General features: G+C 43.1%; 2 protein-coding genes across 2 annotated transcripts; one reads left to right on the forward strand and one right to left on the reverse strand.

The window, feature by feature from the left end:
- The first annotated feature begins 115 nt into the window (after nt 1-115).
- Nucleotides 116-5,284, forward strand: tmem30c (transmembrane protein 30C). The gene is made up of 7 exons (XM_084083650.1): nt 116-772; nt 1,190-1,306; nt 1,480-1,587; nt 1,985-2,078; nt 2,201-2,347; nt 3,362-3,574; nt 4,270-5,284. The coding sequence occupies exons 1-7, from the start codon at nt 575-577 to the stop codon at nt 4,455-4,457; spliced, it is 1,065 nt and encodes a 354-aa protein (XP_083939776.1). The 5' UTR covers nt 116-574; the 3' UTR covers nt 4,458-5,284.
- dcbld2 (discoidin, CUB and LCCL domain containing 2) lies at nt 5,257-19,297 on the reverse strand. The gene is made up of 15 exons (XM_084083632.1): nt 18,954-19,297; nt 17,082-17,306; nt 15,732-15,869; nt 12,669-12,720; nt 12,506-12,578; nt 10,551-10,684; nt 10,372-10,412; nt 10,063-10,260; nt 9,740-9,864; nt 9,071-9,215; nt 8,814-8,948; nt 8,143-8,236; nt 8,000-8,049; nt 7,755-7,889; nt 5,257-7,653 (listed from the first exon to the last, which is right to left on the reverse strand). Exons 1-15 carry the CDS (start codon nt 19,048-19,050, stop codon nt 7,232-7,234), a joined length of 2,064 nt encoding a protein of 687 aa, XP_083939758.1. The 5' UTR covers nt 19,051-19,297; the 3' UTR covers nt 5,257-7,231.
- Between the last annotated feature and the right edge of the window lie 1,576 nt (nt 19,298-20,873).

The raw sequence follows: 20,873 nt of genomic DNA on the forward strand, positions 1-20,873 counted from the left end.
CATCCCTCCGTTTGTTTACTCTGACCAAGGGATGTCCCTCCCACTGAGAATGTGAGGTCATGGGTTTGCTCATCCACTAGGAAGTCCCATTTATCAAAACATCCTGTGAGAAACTTCTTTAAACCAGCAATGAGAAGGCAAGAACCAATGCAGATAACTAGGCAAGTGCACATTTTCATAGATTAAGTAAAGAAAACACAGTTTTATAAACTTTTAAACCATCCCGGAATAGGCTGAACTCAGTGTGTATGTTTCGGTGGGAAGCAATAAAGAAGACAGACAAAGACAGAAAACCGAAAATCGACGAGGCTGACAGAAAGAGGAAGTAAAGGAAAAGATTGTGGTTAATGAGTAACAGCTTACAGCCAGTTCCAAAGTTCTCTCCACCCTGTGCAAGGCCTGCTGGGGAAATCTCTTGGCAGGCGAAGCAGCAGTGAGCGAGTGTACAGAGCGATAACGCTGCTGAAATAAAGAAACGGAAGAGAAGAGTGCCCTGTTGCTGTCCACGCTGCCAGTTTTCTGGCTATCGAACCCTGCACGTTAGCTCTCTTGCCTCCAGCTAGAGTTTCTCTTCATGGGCAAAGTGAAGGTCAGATCCGGGCCGCTGGCTCGAAGGCCAGACAACTCGGCCTTCAAACAGCAGAGGCTGCCGGCCTGGTCTCCTATGCTAACAGCTAGCACTGTCTTGCCCTTTTTCTACTGTATGTCTGTGCTGTGCATGCTGCTGGGTGTGTGGCTGCTCATTACTGTGCAAAGCACACAGGAACTGAAGGTGGGTGAGTGTGTTGTTCTCTCTTTATGTGTTGGTACTTTGCATGACATCTGAAAATACTACCACTGTAGAGCACACACATTTCAATTGTGTGTTTGTGCTCACATTTCCTGAAATACTGTTCTGGTCTGACTGTCAGTTAAGGTTACAAATTTCAAACAAAAAACCACCCCATTTTTATATAATGGTATACGAAGACAAACTGATGCTATGTGATGTACACTGCAAATAAATAACCGTATGAGAAAGCTTAGGTGATTTCTGCTCTGATAAGATAAGCAGAGTAACGGATGCCATAAAAGGGAGTGACATGTTGAGAAAAGATCAAGGTTTTGTTGAGCATGATATAAACAAGGTTTGATGTGAAAATAGAAGTCTCTCTTTCGGTTTATTTGTTCTGTCTCTCTTCCTTCCCAGGTGGATTACACGTCAGCCGGTACATGCGATAAATGTTTTGAGAAGCGTAAAAATGTCAGCAACACATTAAAGCCCTGCAACTGCACAGTGGTGTTTCCCATTGAAAAAGCTTTCACGGTGAGGGGCCTTGAAAGTTCAGATTCAGATCAGATTTGTGTGTCCTAATTTGCATTGCTATAAATCCTGTCCTGTAACATATAATGTAGATTGTTTATATTTGAAGACACAATTTTGTGTGACCAATATTCTGTGCGCCTATGTTGATCACACATGTCCATTTTTTGTCTCAGGGTAATGTGTATTTCTATTATGGCCTGATAAACTTCCACCAGAACCTCCGCAGATACATGGATTCCAGAGACGATACACAGATGGTCGGCAGGAAATCAAATCTAAAGGTGCAGTAGCTCTGCCACCTGCCTCTGTCTGTCCATACCAGTGGTTCCCAAACTTTTTAGATCGAGACCCAAGCTAGTGAAAATAGCCGATCTACAAGCTCACAACGCGGACGATGCGTTGAGAGCTTTAAGATCAGATATTTTCACTACTTCAATGTTCATGTTTATTTCTAATATATGGAATGTCTTGAAATGTAATACTTTTGAAAAATGTTTGAATTTGTTTTTAATTTATGTTTTGTTTTTTTCTTTGGGACATTTTTGAAAATCTCTAGAAATGAATGTGGGAAAGAAATATTTAAGGGATGTTTACTCGTGATCCATAAAATGACCCATGGTTTGGGAAACACTAACCCTAACTGAAAGTCAGCATTTGCATGAACCTTTCTCACTATAGAACCCCAGTTCTTACTGCACGCCTTTTAGACTGGATTCAGTCTCCGGACTCCCCATTGCCCCGTGTGGAGCAGTGGCCAACAGTATTTTCAATGGTAATTTGCATTCATGCTCTGCTTTCCTGTCGACACACCTTTTGAGAAACTGCATTCACCCTCTGCCTTTCCTGTCAACACACCTCCTCAGCAACCTGCTGATTTGTGTTTTGTTCTCTCAGACTCCTTTACTCTGATGCATCACAGCGCTGATGGAAAGACAACACACGTCCCTCTGCATAGGAAGGGCATCACCTGGTATACAGACGAGAACATTAAGTTCCGTAACCCAACGGCAGAGAACCAGACACTGGCACAGGTGTTTGAAGGTAATTGTGGGGTAAAACAATATAAAAACAAGGCAGCCTAGAGCAGGGGTTAAAAAGTTTTCAGCTCAAGACCAAAATGATAAAAATGATCAATTTGGTGTCTCCCGGAACACAAACTTATAAAAAATGCACAATGAATTGAGCCCTAATTAAAACATTTTAAAAAATAGCCGATCATCAAGCTCACGACATGTCACATCGCATGAGCTTGTAGATGTTATTTTCACTGGGTCTCTTTCCTGATTTTTCCCCCCTGTTTTTTTAAACATCTTTTGATATAATAACAAAAACAATTTTCAGGAAAGGCAAATTATTATTTTTTTATTTGTGACCCATAAAAATAGGTTCACGACCCACAAATGGTACCTAGAGGTATGCATATTTGAGCCGCAGCACCCTCTGGTGGACATATTTTCAGTCAGTGAGATAATTATTACACTACATACATACTGTATATGTATATAAGCTGCTTTCACAGTAGGTGCGATTGCTTCAAACTGTGCCTGTGCACGAGTGCCCTTTCCCCGCTGGTCAGCATTCACATTGTTGTTGTCCCCTGAGTATCCATTTCTAGTTGTGATTGGATGTTTTCATTGTCTAAAGGAAGAATAACTTTTACTCTTATTTACCTGTACACAAGATGTAACAATAAAGCACAACCTTGAATCTTTCAAGCATTTAATTAACAGTTCAAATACCAGTCCACTTCTGTGTTTTGGTACGGTCGGATTTGACACCTGATGCTTACCGTACCAGACTACCCTTTCCAAGTGGGTCTTGCATGGATGGATGTTCATCCACGTCTGGGTGTGGTACACAGTGTTCACACTAATAACTAATTAACAAACTGGACATTTGACTCAGGCCCTCATTACATGTGTAACCATGTCATGGTGGCTCAACTAACAAACACAAGTTACAAAGTATTCTAATTTCTGGTAGCTCTGTAGGTATTATCTACTTGAACGTAAAATTTCTATTTGCACATTAGAAAAGTAAACACTGCCTCCGCAGGCACAGTACAGCCGCCATATTGGAAGAAACCTGTTTATGAGCTGGCCCCCCATGACCCCAGTAACAATGGCTTCATCAACGAGGACCTGATTGTGTGGATGCGGGAGGCGGCCTTCCCCAACTTCAAGAAGCTCTATGGGATCGTGAACCGTGCCAGAGAGCCCTTCATTGATGGACTGCCAGCAGGGAACTACAGTGTTGAGATCTCCTATAGTATCCTTTAACTGAGCAGTAAAAGATATATACCGAAATCCCCATATATGGGCATAAAAGAGACACAGACAGACAGGTACAACGGATACTCTAACAACACATAGATACAAAGGGTATTGCATAACTGGGTCGGGCATGCATTTCCAACTTGCATTGTTCCCAATTTGCATCAATCCCGAGTAGCTTTTATTAATGTAAGAACAATTGCATCCATTTCAGCATGCTAACTTTCCAGCCAGAGAAAGGCTGTAGTATTAGCTTGGAATCCCCACCGATGTTGTCACTGGTTTGCAGGTTTCTGAACTGTCCACAGCCCTCCTCTGAGACACAGAGTGAGTAGACAAAAATGGTGCATATAATGAGCATTTAAGCCTGTGTTTTCCAGATTCCTTATTTCAGTTATCTAACCAAAAACCCTGTAGACTTTGATACGAGGGAATTGGAAACGCAGAAACGCTAACCTGGGTTTAAAGACTACAAACTTTAGGCACTCTATACTGTTTGCTGTTATTCTGTTGGTAGGAATTTGCAGTATTGAGTTATCTTAGTCTTATTTCCTAAATAGAACTAAAATGTTTCTATTTTAGTTATTAACTAAATGTAAACAAAGTGACTATTTTAAGCACTTGGTGAACTATGTTTAGAGGAGTGTTTTTTTCATGGGCAGCTATTTCAGCCTTGACCTTCCTCTCCAGACTTCCCTGTGCAGTACTTCCGGGGCAGAAAGGAGGTAGTGCTGTCGACAGTGACCTGGTTTGGAGGTCAGAATCGCTTCCTGCCCATTGCTTACCTAGTGACCAGTGGCCTGATCCTCCTCCTAGCTGTCATCCTCACAGTTATCTGGTGGAAGTTTGGCAAGAACGGAAGGAACATGGAGGAATAAAGGGGAATAGGCATGCAGGTTTACTAAGCAGTTGAGTGGAAAGGGAAGCAGATGATCAGTTGTGACTTATGTCCCAAGAACGAGGTAATTTATACTCTGTCGTATGATGAAGTATAAATCAGGAGGAAGCAAATAGAAATCAGGGGTCTTCAACAGGGGGTCCACAGAGTTACTAAAGGGGGGCTGCCAAATCTGTGTGATTATGGGACTTCCTTTTTTTACATTAACCACTTCAATCCTAGCATTCCTATTCTGAGGAGAACTTTTGCCAAAAATAGCAGATCTACAAGCTCGCGCCAGGCGTTGTGAGCTTGTAGAAATAGTATTTAGGGTTTAAGTGGTTAACTGTCTGAAAATACACAATAACGTAAATCCAACATGATAGTGCTGTCAAACAAGTCTAAGCTATCTATGAAAAAGTTGAATCTGCAACACAGTTTTATACAATATGTAGTGGGGGTCCCTGCTTCATCTCTCTCACCAAGGGGTCCTTGGCCTGAAAAACGTTGAAGACCATGTCTTATTGCTGTATTTGACCGTGCTCAGGTTTACTGTATGCCACTTCTGTTCAGTTAAAATTCCAATTTGATATTTTTATATTTGTATCCATTGTGTAATAATTATGTAACTATTAGTAGGAATAGTACCACTCCATTTGCTGAGAAAAATATTTTGTATTCTAAATAACATTAAAATGTAAACGACAAGCCAGCATTGTCAGAATGATAAAAAGGTTCTGATCGCTGGTGGTGGCATTTGTAAAAATCTGCAATTATACCTGTTTTAAGTAACTGGGGCATTGGAATAAAGCCATTTATTTTTAGAAAGTCTTTATTTCTCTATATACAATCAGTGAGAGTCACACAGACACAACTCCTCTAGAATGACCAGACAGCACCAAAGCCTTTCATCTAAACTGCCTTAACCATAATTTATACTTTGACACGTTTTTCAGATAGATATTTTCACGTGACAAGCTCGCTCAACTGTTATCAGTTTACTTTCACAGAGTGTCGTGGTCATTCAACGAAGTATAAATTTGCTTTTAGATCTTGAGCAAACCGAAGCCTCAGATTTGTGACAGTTCTAAATGTCCAAACAAAGCAATCCCTTCTGTGAGGAGCAGCCTTTTCTACAATTAGTAACTACTCCATCTGCAATGCCACCAAGTACTTGGCAGAGCCAGTTCTACAGACGGATGGTCAGCTACTGTGGATAATAGTTACCATTGCTGATTCAGACTGTGAATTAAGGCGTCTTACTACAAGCCACGTTATAGACTAGTCCAAAACAATCACTACACAGAAGCACTTCTACACAGAAAACAGCCAAACACATAACGGCTCTCTCCGCTTGACATTGGGTGCTGATGCACACATTCACAGACACAAAGATATGGAATTGTACAGACACATCACTGAGAATACAGAGTAATCACACAGACATATGATACACCCATGAAATACAGAACAGCAACTCAAAACGCTCTGGACCCACAAATATGCACAACACACGGAAATGCTTGTCTTCAGAGAGGGTTCTGTGAAGTTCTCAATTACATTAGTGTTCTTCTGTACCGTATTGTGTGATCACAGAACTAGCTCTGCTAACTAATGTCACCTAAATGTCGAGGTGTATTATTTTTTGTGTTGCATTCAGACTGCTCCATCATGGGTTTGGCTAGACTATTTCTAGTGGCATTGGAGTTCCGAAACTCCGGATTTGGTGTGAGACCAGAAAAGACGAAGGCAACATTTGGTCATCTATATTATAGAAGGACATTTTCTACTTTGGGCAGTTCCTTTGTTTTGACCCTTTGGAATTCTGCCTCTTCAAGTCAACATCAATATCAAAGAATGTGGCAATGTGTCGGTCAGATCCACCAATCACAATGTTAAGTTAAAAAACAAAGTGTGGCACAACAATGCAAGGGGTCAATGACAGTGTAACCATGACAACAGTGCAACCATATTTTGATTTGTAATCTATGAGGGTAGTGGTTGGGCAGATACGCTTTTTTCCCCATAATAAGCGAGCCTCTCCTTTTCAGCAGGATGTCAAAGAAAAATAAATATCAGTAAATAACTTTTAACGTAATTTTCACACAGGTTTGTGTTGATGGAATTTGTCGAAACAATATACAATAGGTTAGGTCATGTTTTGAAGGTATGAGAAAAGATGTTTTTTTTTAAAACGTACCGTTGAAATTTGGAGAAATGTTTCTTGTGGTATGGTTTACATGGGGACGTGGTGGAATTTATGCAAAACATCATTAGAACTTCCTTAAGAGAACCATTTTGATTTGATGAATGTGTCATTCGTCATTTAAGCTTTAAAAGGACCCAGTTCAGTATGTGACAGTAAAACAAAATATATGGCAATCACAGTTTGACAAAACACAAAAACTTCTAATCACAGAGAGGGGACCAAGTTCTATCAATTAGTAGTCGGTTCTTTGCTGTCCCTCTATCCATGTCCTCCTATCTCACATCTGACACATACACATTCATCTTTGTGGTTTCAGTGATAGGACTTATGGCACTACACAAGCACATTGTGGCCATGCGCAGACAGGTAGACATACACATACAGACATCTCCAGAGGAAACTAAAGCTAAGGTAGCATTCTTTCAAGACTCAATCCCAGGATTCAGGGCTCACAGATGCATGTACACACACACACACACCCATGTGCATCCACCCCCCCTACCTTTGTCCATTATGAGTGTGGAGTGAGGATTGAATTAAATCCATATTCATCCAAGCTTTGTACGTCAGCCCTGTTCTACTGGCTTCTGGGTGCTACTCTGAGGCACCTGATAGGTCAGCTCCTCGGTGGGAGTGGCCTGTCCGGTGGCACTCTTAGGCGTATCATATGCCGACCTTCCTGGCTGGCCATTGTCTGTCCGTGTGAGCAGGGAAGAGGGGCCACAGCCCATGAAATTTGATACTATGGTTGGCTGGCTCATGGAGCTGCTCCCTGATACGTGGCCGCCAATGTCAATCACAATTGGTGTGGCGTATTCAGCTCCAGAGGCAGGAAGGGGTTCGGCATATGCATGGTAGATGTCTGGTGAGATGGGGGCATCGTAGAGGTCAGGATCAGTGTATCCCGGGTCAGACGTGTCCTCCGGCTTGAAAGTTGACCTCGCACCCAGGGATGTCACCCCTCCACTCACCAGGGGCTGGGCGTACTCTGAGGACACAGATAAGGGCAGTGTGAGATCATGAATAACACATAAAACACAGTGGTGGCAGTGGGTCAGGAGGCAGAGTGGTTGTTTTATCAGTATCTACCTGCAGGTTCAGCATGTAGTCTAGGGGTGACCCCTCTCCCTCTGAGACGTCCCACCTCACTGCTGCTGTATCGAACAGAGTCATCCCCCTCTGCCATCTTGGAAGGCAACAGCTGCTTCATGCTCTTCCACCAGTCTAAAACAGAAACAAATGCAGAGGAGATGCATGGAGTCACACCAGCACAGTGAGCACACGCGTCATAAGTTGTCCTTGTGCCAATGCATCCTTGCATAACTCAAACAGACCTGTGCGATCCCAATGGGGTAGGTCATATGTTCCCTCTGAACTCTTCTTCCTGTGCAGGGACCATAGGAGAGACAATATTTAAGTCGTCTTTTCTCTGTAGGAATAAAACACTGCTCCACAGAAGACAATGAGAAGAGCTTACCTGTTCCTCCAATGCCAGGCACAGACCACAGTCAAGATGAGAGCAGTCAGAGCCATGACCAACACTGGCACAAGCACCGCGGCCAGTGCAACATCTATTAGAGGGAAAACACCATGTTAAAAAGTTCTGAATCACGAGCATTATTACTGTAGAACCACGGTTAACACATCCACCGCCAAGGTCTAATCTCAAAATGCACTTACCCCTGCCAAGCTTTTTTTGTCCTTTTTTGATTCCGCCATAGCACCCGCTAAATCCGTTTAAAATCCGCGTTCATTTGGTTCGACACAAACACGGGATCCGACATTACAAAACACCGAAGACGGCGACGCGATCCGACCCTCCATTTTGGAGAACGAGGGCAAAACGCTACAATGGGGGATGCGGAGAGCAAAACAACAAGCCGAGATAACAGCTTCCAAAGTTGATCGCTAGACAGGAAACGGAGGCGGGACAAAAACCGGAAACAGTATTATTTCGTTTCCGGTCCGCCCCCCGAAACCGGAAGTGCAAAAAAAATCCGGAATCTGCACCTGTTCGATTTAACATGGGAAAACACCCGCCCCGTAGGACTACGGGTACGGCGGTTAACGGTTGGATTTAACGGCCCGTAGGACTACAGGATTGGCGGTCAATGTGTTAACATGCATTGTATAATCAAATCCACTTACCATTGCTGGTGTGGGGAGGCATGGTGGTGTTCCTGATGTCAGGGGTGCGAGTTGTGCTTCCATAATGGGGTGGGGTGTATGTGACCACAGGTGGGCGAGTTGGTCGAGGTTGAGACATCCTTGGCCGCATTATCCCTACAAAAAAATATGAGGGGGGGAAAAAAATCCATGTAAAGATATATTTTGGATACAAAACAGGGAAAATTTAAATCTCTGTTTTTGTTTGTCAGATACAGTTATCAACCACATTTGCTCACCCGGAATCTGGCAGCCGAGCAGCTCCAGCTTCAGGGCAATTCTCTGGTGCCACTGGGTTGGATTTATCCTGACAAAGCGGGCCTCAATCGGAGGGATGAAGTTATTCCTGACTTCATGCAGATAGTTTGTGTTCCCTTGGAAAATCTACCAAGGAAGGAGAACAAACCATCTTACCCAGGTTAAAACACAAAGGCTAATGTAGGTTCGTGGTTGTGGGGGTCACCAAACATTTTCCTCAGTGGACTGGGTCCTGTTTCAAACCATGAGCACATACAATATGAGGCATAAGCGGATTAGTGTTCAGCTAGGCAAGCTAATAACTACTTTCCTGTTTGCCATAACATGTAAGAATCGCTGTAGAGTGCTATATGTAGTGGTAGCTGAAGCCTAACAAGGCAGCCACTAAATCCATCTCCATTCATTATTAATGCCCCAGCGTACAGACTTTGTCTACCACAGCACTTAACTCAAACCACTGCCATCTGACATCTCCCATTTCCTGCCATAAACATTAGTCGATACCAGTTACTATGGAAACAATCCAAGTGCAGCCCTCCCCCAAAACCTCTAAAGTGACATTTTTGTCCATTTGCAGTAATTTGGAGACAGAAAAAGCCAATGATGTAGATGTAGAGAGCAGCATAATATTGATTTGGCGGTTGTATTACCTTGTCTTGAGTAGAATCTACCTCCCGGTAAGGATGCCAGTCTTGCCCATTGTTACTGGACAGGACACGATATGCTGACACGTAGAACTGGTACTCTCTCCGGGTGGAGCCTGTGGTGCTGATGCCTAAGCACATGGAGAGGAAGTTGGACTATGTACAACTGATTGGATGGACCTGTGGAACGTGCAGCTCTAGTAACTCTCCTAAAGCTATCAAAACTTGAAGGAGTGCATTTTTTTATTTCGACTTTAAAATTGTACAAAAGGATAGTGAGTGGGGAACAGTAACACAAATGCCTCTGGAAGTGCATGTCATGCGTGTACCTGTGATCCTCTTCTCCCTTTTCAGGTCTATCTGCAGCCATTGGTGCTGGTCGACCTGAGCTGAGGCCCAAGGCAGTCCTGCCTTTTTAAGGCGTGCCCCAGATGATGCCCATGTGTTGCTCCATTCCCACTCGGAGCTAGAAGAAAGCTGAACATCTGCAACGACACTAGACTCTAAGCCCAGTGTTCCCATGCATCCTGAGAGTACACAGAAGGTTCATGCTATTAACACCACTGTAGCGTCATTAACCAAAAAATATTCTGTAAATATTTAAAAAGAGATGGCCAACGGAGGCAAAGAAATCTCACCGTCCGTCCTGAATGTGAAAAGGCTGTTTGACAAGGTACCTCTGAGGAGAGAAAACAGAACGACATGAAGGATTCATGTCATTCAACAACTGATCCACCAAAGGATGGATGAGGCAAGGGTGAAAGCCATGAAAGGAGTGAGGAGAGAGCTAATCTGCTGCAGTGGTTTAGAGTCTTACCCAGTGGAGGTGACATTGTTAGCGAGTGTGCCCTCATAGTGAGGGATGCCCTTACTGCTGACCACACTGATCCTCCCTCCCACAGCGTTCGACACCACACCTGCATGGATGGCCGCCAAGCACACAGGAGATGACTAGAGAAAAGACAGACAGAAGAGGAAGGGAATAGGAGGCGAAATGGGCACACATGCTATATGCACCTCCTTGTAACCCTTTCCTTTATGCAATGCTTTATTAAAATATTAACAGATATGCATACAGATGTTTCACAAAACGGAACACAATGATTTTTAGAGGGGGCGGATTTTTGCCAGAGGAGTGGGACTTTAATGGGAAGTGCCATTTTATGTTCAGAGATCAAGCCCTCAACCTTCATACTGTGGTAGATAAAGGCTGATGAGTCAGCATGATGTCACCCCCCCTGCAGGGGGAATACTGAGTGGCATTGGTAATGATTCACTGCAGGCTGCATTCCAAGTCAAACCCTCTGCCCAATCAACGAGAAAAGGACAAAGCCTGGTTCCATTCCGAGCGCTCTAGCTCCTACCCATGAACAGCTGGTTGAGGGAAGTGGGGATGACTTTACTGGAAAAGATGCACACAGGGTTTTTCACAGCTGACAAGATTGTGGGAAAAACCTGGTGACCTATATGGTAGCTAGCATGCATAAACATGTGCACGCATTCTCTCTCCCTCTCTCACACACACACACAGACAAAACTGCCATAAGCAATGAAGGCTTACCCGTGTGACTGTAAAACGTCCCCCCTCAACAAAACAAAAAAACACACCACACATCCAAAGGAGTGCCGTACCAAACCACTATCACAAACGTCAAGCACAGCTCCAAACCACCGCACCCTGCCTCTATGAGAGGAAACCAGACACACACACACACACACACACACACACACACACACATCCAAAGCGATGCATGATAAGCTGGATGTGGGAATGACAGTAGGAAAAGCTCAAGCGGGGCAGATCGAAACAGAAACGGAGAGCTTTAGGGTGTGGGTGGGGTGCGCTGACCTCTGTCATCTATTGGCTCATGCGTATACTCGATCATTCCTCCAGTTGCCATTAGGTCACAGTGTAATGAAGAAATTGGGAGACATTCATTGTTTGGTTTTTCTGTTATGTTTTGTTGCCATTTCTTCAGTAATAGCACTTACAATAACATACATGCACACAAGGATGCACGTGCACACCCGCGCACACCGCATTTTTCATCTTCTCAGTCACATTCCCTGTCTAGCTTTCTGCACTCTCGCTCTCTCACACACACACACACACACACACACTTGCATGCTGCTCCGTTCAGCACCCTCTTGCAGCTGGACTGGATTAGAGAGGACCATTTCTTCGGCCAAACAATTAGCTCACCTCCCCCACACCTCCTGACCCTGCCCCTCCCCTGCGCCTCTGGGGCACCTCTCCCCTAAAACACGCCCCCCCCTTCCACTCCTCCCAGTCCTCCCATCACCCCCACCCCCTCTCTCGCATCCACCCTCTGTAGACCCCAAGCTCTGAGCATGAGGTCATCAGCGAGAGACTCGGCGCCCATGACCTCACACACAGTGGGGGCGCACTTAGGTCATCAGTCCGGGACATGCATACCGCGGAAAGAGGCCATATTTACACAGAGCTTAATGAGTGAAGGAGAGAAAAGAGACACAGGGCTCCGCATTAAATAGAAGGTACAGATACCATTGACAGTATAGACCGGTTTCCTTGGCAAAGGAGGTACAAAGGAGGGAAATGGGGTTGGGGGGGGTGGAACAACCCCATGACAAATGAGAAAGAGATGGACGAGTGGTTGCCTTGGGCATGATGAGCTGAGATAAGGAGGGGCACTGGGCAACATGATTCACCTGGGAATGTGGGGCTGAAGACAAGGACAACCACAGGCATGATGCATTATTGCACCACCCAGAGGTCTTTCATGTACTCACTTCTCTATAACCATTGGGTATGGTTCCAGAAATCTCCCCGAATGACATCAAGCAGCCCGCCGGACAGTATTTACTAAAAGACATTGAAACACATTACATTACGTTATATTGTTAAGACAATCACATGAACGTACTGTACGCGCACACACAGCAAACTATTTACCTGAACTCTGCCTCTGTGAAATCAATTCCTTTATCCAAGCAGGTGATCAGATCTGCAAAGAAGCAAACAAGTTTGTGTCAGCAATGTATTTTTGGTTTATCAACTTCAGATTTTCTGTCCTGACAATTCTTCTGTACGACTAATTACCAGAAATCTCCTACTGTATCAAACCTTCTTTAGTTCTGTTTATAACATTTGACTGCATTTCCCCACCTCTTTTTTCACGAATTAAGAGTGCAGTCAACCAAAAACCGACATGGTAGAATGTGTCATCAAGATTGTCCAGAACGTATTCCCACATTGTTATTTTATAAGTAACTTCATAGGAACGTAATTTCCCCCCCACACATGAAATTCTTACCACACTGAATTGGGTAGGGGTTGCTATTGAGAAGGGTGCTTCCTTCAATGATGAAATACACCATAAATGTACAACGGGATTGTGTGGGTTGTTGGAAACTCTACCCAACGGTGGCCGTCACCCTTTGTTGTGTCTCTACAACATCATCATCAGGCCAACTCATCCGGCTAGCCAACCGGTGAGTCAAAACCATGAGTGACCCCCCCGCTCCCCCCCAAGGAACCACAAGTCGCCATGGCAACGGCACTGATTTACTTAGCTGTGCAAACTGTCAGCCCACGCTCATCCTTGTTCATGAAGGCAACAACAAGAAAATACACGTACGCCTCCAAGCTCTGATAGAAAAACGGATCACTCCCACTCATTGTGCCCTTTTGTGCCCAAGGCACACCAATGGGCAAGTCAAAATCTCAAGGCTCAAAATGCAACGCGAAACAAAGCATTGTGAGCTTGTAGATCTGCTAGTTATGCTATTTTACATTTGTGAAAAAGAAAATTACATTAAAATTAAAAACTGTTGCCTATAAAATTACCCCGATATAGGGATAGGGATATACTGTAGGTGGTTAAAGAAATATATATTTTTAGGGTGCAGAATTTGCATCTAATAAGGAAATTCGTGCTTACAAAGTACTGATAGTCAATTAAAAAAATATCATTACTTTTTGTATAGTTGTATATATTGGAATAATAATTAGTGGTTGTCACAAAATCCCAAGGCACACCTGGACTAGTCTCACGGCATACTGTTTGGGATCTGATCTCTACACAGTAGATGTATCCATTTCTATTCTAACTCTGAGTGTCAACAAGTGTAACCAACTGGACCCTTACGGGTCCAATCGGTTACATTTGTACACTCTCAACAGTAAACCTGGAGCATGGTGGAGCACATGTTCATGGAAATAGCACACATCCATTTCTATCTAGACGCATAGGTCAGTAGTGGTTCTCAACATTGGGTCCAGGGACCCTCAGGAGTCCTTGAAGGTGTTCCTTGAAGGTGTTCCCATCTAAAATGATTGATAGTTAGAATCAGGAACCAATTGGACCCTTACAGGTCGGTAATTCCGAGAGTGTACAAATGGACCCCTAGGACTCCATTTGGTTTCATTTGTACACACTCTTTGTTAACAAAGATTTTATTTTGGACTGGGGTCCAAGGAATTAATTTTTTAATCAATTTGCACATCAAACTTGTGGTCCTTGAAAGTAAAAAAGTAGAGAAACATAAAATCACTTTTTTCAGTGACACAATTAGAGGGGATCTCCAAGTTTCTCGTGGGAGAAAGACATCAGGACTCTGTCTAAACCACCCCCCAATGGTCTTATTATTTCCCTCACATCTCAATCAATATCTACCCCCTCTCTCTCTCTTCTATCATTTTGTCATCTTCCTTCCTGCTCATCGTATCCCTTGCTGGTCTGTCTGATGCTCCCTCCATAACCACACAGCACAGACAGAACTCTGATGTGCATATTGGGAGCTGGATTCAAATTACACACATGCACTCACACACCTACTTTTATATGAGTCACTCTTCATGTATACACAAAAGACTTTTAGAGTGTGAATCTGATGAAACACAGAAACGGAAACATTGGTGAACAGGGACCAGGGCAGCTTCTGAACAGCCACAGTACAAGTACATCCTGTGGTTCTCATATCACTGTCCAGGAGTACGTTATTTTCATTCACTTTCTCCAAGCAGTGAACGTATGATCCACATTTACATGATGACCCTGTGCACTGTGGTTGGAATGCCAGACATTTGGCTGTTCAGGATGTACCATTCACTACAGAGTACCTCCTTATCTGGTGTGTGTGTGTGTGTGTGTGTGTGTGTGTGTGTGTGTGTGTGTGTGTGTGTGTGTGTGTGTGTGTGTGTACACTTCGAGGTAAGCAAACACTACAATGTTACAATAACCCCCCCCCCCCCCCCCATTTCATTTTGAGACAAATCCTTGGTGTTAATTTAACTCAGAGTGTACAAAAAATGGGCCCAAATGGTCCTGACTGTAGGGTTTAACGCTGAGGATGTTGCTGTGCGCCATTGCCACTAAACTGTAGAATGAGGCCATCACTATATTTACTCACCCTCTAGGCGCCACAGGCACTGTTACATTACAGTCTAATGGACAACGGGGAAAAGATTCCTTGTTTTCTATCCTTTCACCAATAATCTGCCACATGGACATATATGGCTTTATCAACATGTGACACATAGGAATGAACACACAAATTACCTCACTCACACATTTCTGAATATGGGCACAGAGCCGTGACAGAGAAATCTAAGTGAGACATTTTGACACACACACGCACACACACATTACAGGTCCATTTGTCTCCATTTTTACACTCGCAGAGTTAAATGAACACAGGATTTGTCCAAGTCTAGGCTGGACAACAATACTATTATTCCAATACAGTAAAACGCCATGGGGGAGGCTAAGGGAGGAGGTATAGACAGAAGCAACTGTAATGAGACTCACATGAGACTCCCGCTCACTCATTGCATTTCACACACAAACACACACACAAACATTCAATTGCCAAGGCAACTCTAACAGTCTGGCCAAAACAGAAATATGACCACGTTCAACCCCAAGATGACTCCAACAGAATATCAACCCAGTCTGGCCCTTATGGACCAATATGTAGTAGTAAGATGTTAAACAAATGACAAATAGCCTGGTACCTGTGTGCTCTGTGGTGGAATAGGACAGGTAGAATCCTCGTCCAGTGCGATGGGTTCCACTCATGAACTGAACTGTGACCTGGTTCCCCGTGGACTCAATCAGCACTCCAACATTTAGACCCAAACCACAGTACTTCACTGCTCCACAGGAGAATGACATAGAAAGACAGGCATTTCTGGTCAGTCGATTTACAGTTAGATAGGATATACATGTGAAATGATACCAGAAATCAATCTTGGTTTTGAAAATGTTGTAACTGACGTGTATATACATTATTATGTACATACACATGGGTGACAAATTAAAAGGAACAACCTGAATAAATCAGAGTGGAGTAACATAACAAATACAGATGCATCCATACAGGTGTACTGCATGATACAATTAAGCAATTATCATCCAAGCTCAACTGACTGGTGTTTTAATAGGAAGGGTGACATCTGCATTTCGATCTATGGGTAAGACATCAGTAAATATGGTCAGACATGGTGGTGGAAAGCACACATTCAATGAAGCATGATGCTTGTGAATTTGTGTGATCAGGTGACTGAGACTCAGTCTGTCGACAACTAGGATATAGTAAGACAGGACTGCAGTGCTTAACACCCTCATTACAAAGATGAATGCACATTTGAGAGTTAAGTGGTGCAAAAACCGTAGGCACTTGTTTACGTGGAAAAAAGTGATATGAATATTCAATATGCTATTGTCTACTAGTCTATGTCTTAGGTTTTGTATGCGATTTATCTGTAGTCTGGGTTGGTTGTTATGTTTTAATTTGAATAAGAATAAGAAGCGGAAGAAGCAGCAGTATGTGGACTTCTTTTGACTGTGTAAAAGGAATCTTTGGACTAGGTATTGCTTCTATCATAGTTCACCTTATTCTGCATGTGTGGTGCACACCGTACATCAAGGGAACGGGACATGTCTGTTATGCTGTTTGGGGTAATTTCCTGGCATGGTTTGGTTGGTTCCACCTGTTCCCTTAGACTTAAACAAATCAATTTAGTTAGAACGGTGTTTCATCTCTCCAGTAGAGTTCCAGAGACTTGAACAATATGTGCCACGGCACACTGAAGGAAGCTGTGGCTTGTGGTGGCCCAGCACCTTACTACCACACTTTTGTTGGTTTTTCCTTTAATTTGTCACCTGCCATATTTTTCAAATGAAAACAGATGTACCTAAAACGTTTTTTCTTTCGTTTTTTTTCTTCATTTAGTGGAAGGTACTCTGGGTATAAATTACTTGTAAGACATTGTATCCCTAAATACACCATGACACCTGTGTTCTGAACTAGTCCAACTGCATTCCACAGCCTTCTACATTGACCGTCTTTCGTTCTTTCTCACCAATCTCACTGCGCTGGGGTCCGATGCCATTGTAAAGGCGGAGGTAGTTGACCTGACAGTTGCTGTCCTCTATGTCCAACTCTGCGAAGTGGAAATGGATCCTGCTACCCTGTGGCACGGTAATCTCCCACTCACACACTGTATGGTTGGGATACGTCCTTGGGTAACCCAGAGAGGACAGAGTCCCACTGCTAGGGCCCAGTACAGTGGAGCCACAGCCATCACCTGGAAGATATATTCACACACACACACACACACACACACACACACACACACACACACACACACACACACACACACACACACACACACACACACACACACACACACACACACACACACACACACACACACACACACACACACACACAATAATGGGTTCCTTGGGGGCAATGTAGGAGATGCACCTGTAGAATCGAGGTGCACTATGATAAATGAGTCCTGTGTGCCTGTAGAGCCCATGATGAGGCTATTTAAGACAAAAGTTACAAACCAAACCCACTTTCAGTCCTAATTACTTCACTTGTTGTTGCACTTAAAAGTTGTGATTTGGAGAACGATCACCATGTCAATCACAATGCAATTCAAGTTCTAATATAATAGTGAACTTGAACTGCACGAGAGTAAGTCTGTCTATATGTGTTGTTGTCAACGACAGTGAACAGTACGTGTCATGGTGCTAAGTGGATCCTTGGTCTGTGTGGTGTTACATAACTGTCTCTACATGGACGTTAACCAGATGAACTGGACAAAAACAAAGCTGCTTCCCTGTCCCTGACTCACAACTGTTACTGAACAACTGCATGGCATTCCACAGGGTTTTCCACAGACATCACCACCCTGCTCAAAACAGTTTACGAGCAGGCTTAACATGTCCATATAGCCATGATGTACTGGACGTTTAAAACTGTTGTTGAAATCCATGACAATACCAATGCATCCTCATGTGTATTGTCATACATACTCCCACCGCGACCCCTCCCCCTCACTTATCTGTTAACTATACCTGAATAATATGCTGTTGAAAACACATTAGAGCACATCTTTGGTCTCAACAACAGAATATAAACATGACCAACAGTCAAAGAAAGAAAGCTGATTACAATAGCACCGTCTTTCTTCCACGCAGATTCGGGATCGGCTGGAAGAAGGAACGTTCAACAGAGCCATGTAAGGTAGGCTGGTTAACTTTGATCCACTAGTCTGTGCGTAATAATCAGAGGTGGAAAAGGTACTACATTTCTTTACCTAAGATCTATCAATACTGCAAAGCAATGTGGATACACTCTGTTACAAGTAAAAGTCCCGCGTTCAAAATGTACTTGAGTAAAAGTACAAAAGTAATGGCATCAAAATATACTTAAAGTGCCAAAAGTAAAAGTACTCATTGTGCAGAGTGTCCCATTTCACGAGTGCAACTAATCTTAAAAAAAATAGCCGATCTATGCATTGTGAGCTTGTATCTGCTATTTTTAAATGGCCTAAATGTTAGGGCTGAAGTGGTTTGTGTGTTTTGTAATAATAATCAATAAAGTAACTAGTAGTAACTGAAAGTTTTCAGATAATTGTAGTGGAGTAAAAGTACAATATTTTACTCTGAGATGTAGACTACATGTAGTGGGGTAGAATTAAAAGTATTGACAATTGTAAATACAGCAGATTGCAGACAGTAAAAAAAATACCTCAAAATTGTACTTATAACTATAAGTACGTGAGTACATGTACTTCGTTACTTTACACCACTGGTAATAATCCAAAACACAACAACACTGTACATCTGATCGTGCGTCATCATCATTACAATAATAAACAAGCTCCAACTGTTATAAAGTAAATGTCAATAACACTGTTATTGAGTGGATTCGAACCAACCTTTCTGCGTCCGAGCGCTTCTCACGCGGAGAAGAATGATGAGAACAGACAGGAGGAGGAGAACCCCGGCCCCGGCTGTCGGTCCCCTGCCCACCATTACCGCTCTATACCGCCCATACTAGCAGCCTGCAGTCCGAATGCATAATGCTGGCTTCACACCGCTTTTATTCACAAAGCAAAAGGAATTATACACCGGCGGGACCGTGTAAACCTCCGACAGTTCCGAATCCTCTCTCTAGACCTACGTGGCTCCCCTCTGCCTCTCCCCTGTTGTTGTTGAACTATTCTGTGCTCTATTCCCAGATTTCTACACTATCGAAGAAGCAACTGCTGGCTGCCTTACACACTCACATACACACCAGTGTTGCCAGATTTTGAGAGAGAGAGAGAAATAAGCCACAGGGTATACAACTTTCTTCACTTAATAGGCTCTATGCACAGCAGCCATTTTGGAGAAAAATTGGGCCTCTTCTTACTTCCTTCACAGGTGTTACCAATGATACTAATGAAGGCTCTGTTCCATTCTGGTCAAACAGAGGCAGGGTGCTGATATTGTGCATGTTGGCTCACTAGAAACACTAGTGGGTCTCAAAGTGTGGTCCAGGGACCCTCATGGTTCCTTGAGGGGGTGTAACTCTGAGAGTTATGGGGGTCCTTGAAATTTAAAAGTGTGAGAACCGCTGAGCTACTCTAAATGGAACAGAGCCTTCATTAGAATCATTGGTAACACCTGTGAAGGAAGTAAGAAAGGGGCCCAATTTTTGTCCACTATGGCTTGTTTCCATTGGGGTCCTTTGTACTCAATCAATTGAAATCAGGTATTTCAATCATTTTTACACTGCAATTATGTTATTTGTAAATTCTATGTATTTTGTTGTTTACAAATGATATCATAAAAATATGAATAGAACAGATGTTCTATTCATATTTTTATTGTGTTAGCTCTTTGTTTTTTTAACATTGTGCTAAATAAATCAAATCAAATCAAGCAACCAATTATTAGTTTTCAAAAGCAAGATTATGTGCCATGTCCTTTTTCAATATTATTTTATTTTATTTTTTTCTTCTTACTCTCTGATGTCTGTTTTCTATGTGTATGCTTAAAAAAAGTGAAAACATTTGAGGAAGTAGGCATGCCAACGATCCTGTGTTGATGATGGAAAGTTGTCATTCCATATGCTACCTGAATAAGCTTGATATAAGCAGTCATGCAGATGTGAACTGACACTGATTTTGTGCCTAACTTCTAATACAAATATTGATGAAAAAAATAAATAAGCAACTCTGGTCTTTGAAAACAAGCCAAAAAGAAGCACCACATTATGAGCATGATGAGCATTTCAACACAATCAGAAAAAAAGTGCAAACATTGAGTGTTTTGAAACATTTTGAAAAAATAAAAAATAAAAAATCGGGGACAAATACACATTCATTTGGGGATCCTTGACATGAAAATGTTTGAGAACCACTGGTTTTAAATAATAATCAAAACATTTAGGAACAAGACTCAAAAACCCGCAACCCGCCGCAACTACCCATATTTACAAGCGACTACAGAAAAACAAGCCCAAAGTCGCTTATAAAAATCACACCTGGCAACACCGATACACACACGCGCACTCACGCACGCACGCACGCGCGCACGCACACGCACACGCACACGCGCACACACACACACACACACACACACACACACACACACACACACACACACACACACACACACACACACACACACACACACACACACACACACACACACACACACATCCAATCTGTGGAACGACTTCCTCCACTTCCGCTCCTCCTCCCACTCCAGAGTTGCCAGATTTCGCGAAAGAAACAAGAAAAAACTGGTCTATCAAAAGAATCGAGCCCTTCGCTCTTTTGACCCCTTAACAGACGACGTCAAACAAGTAT

Source organism: Gymnoscopelus microlampas (assembly GCF_963454915.1).
Source record: "Gymnoscopelus microlampas genome assembly, chromosome: 17".
NCBI lineage: Eukaryota > Metazoa > Chordata > Actinopteri > Myctophiformes > Myctophidae > Gymnoscopelus > Gymnoscopelus microlampas.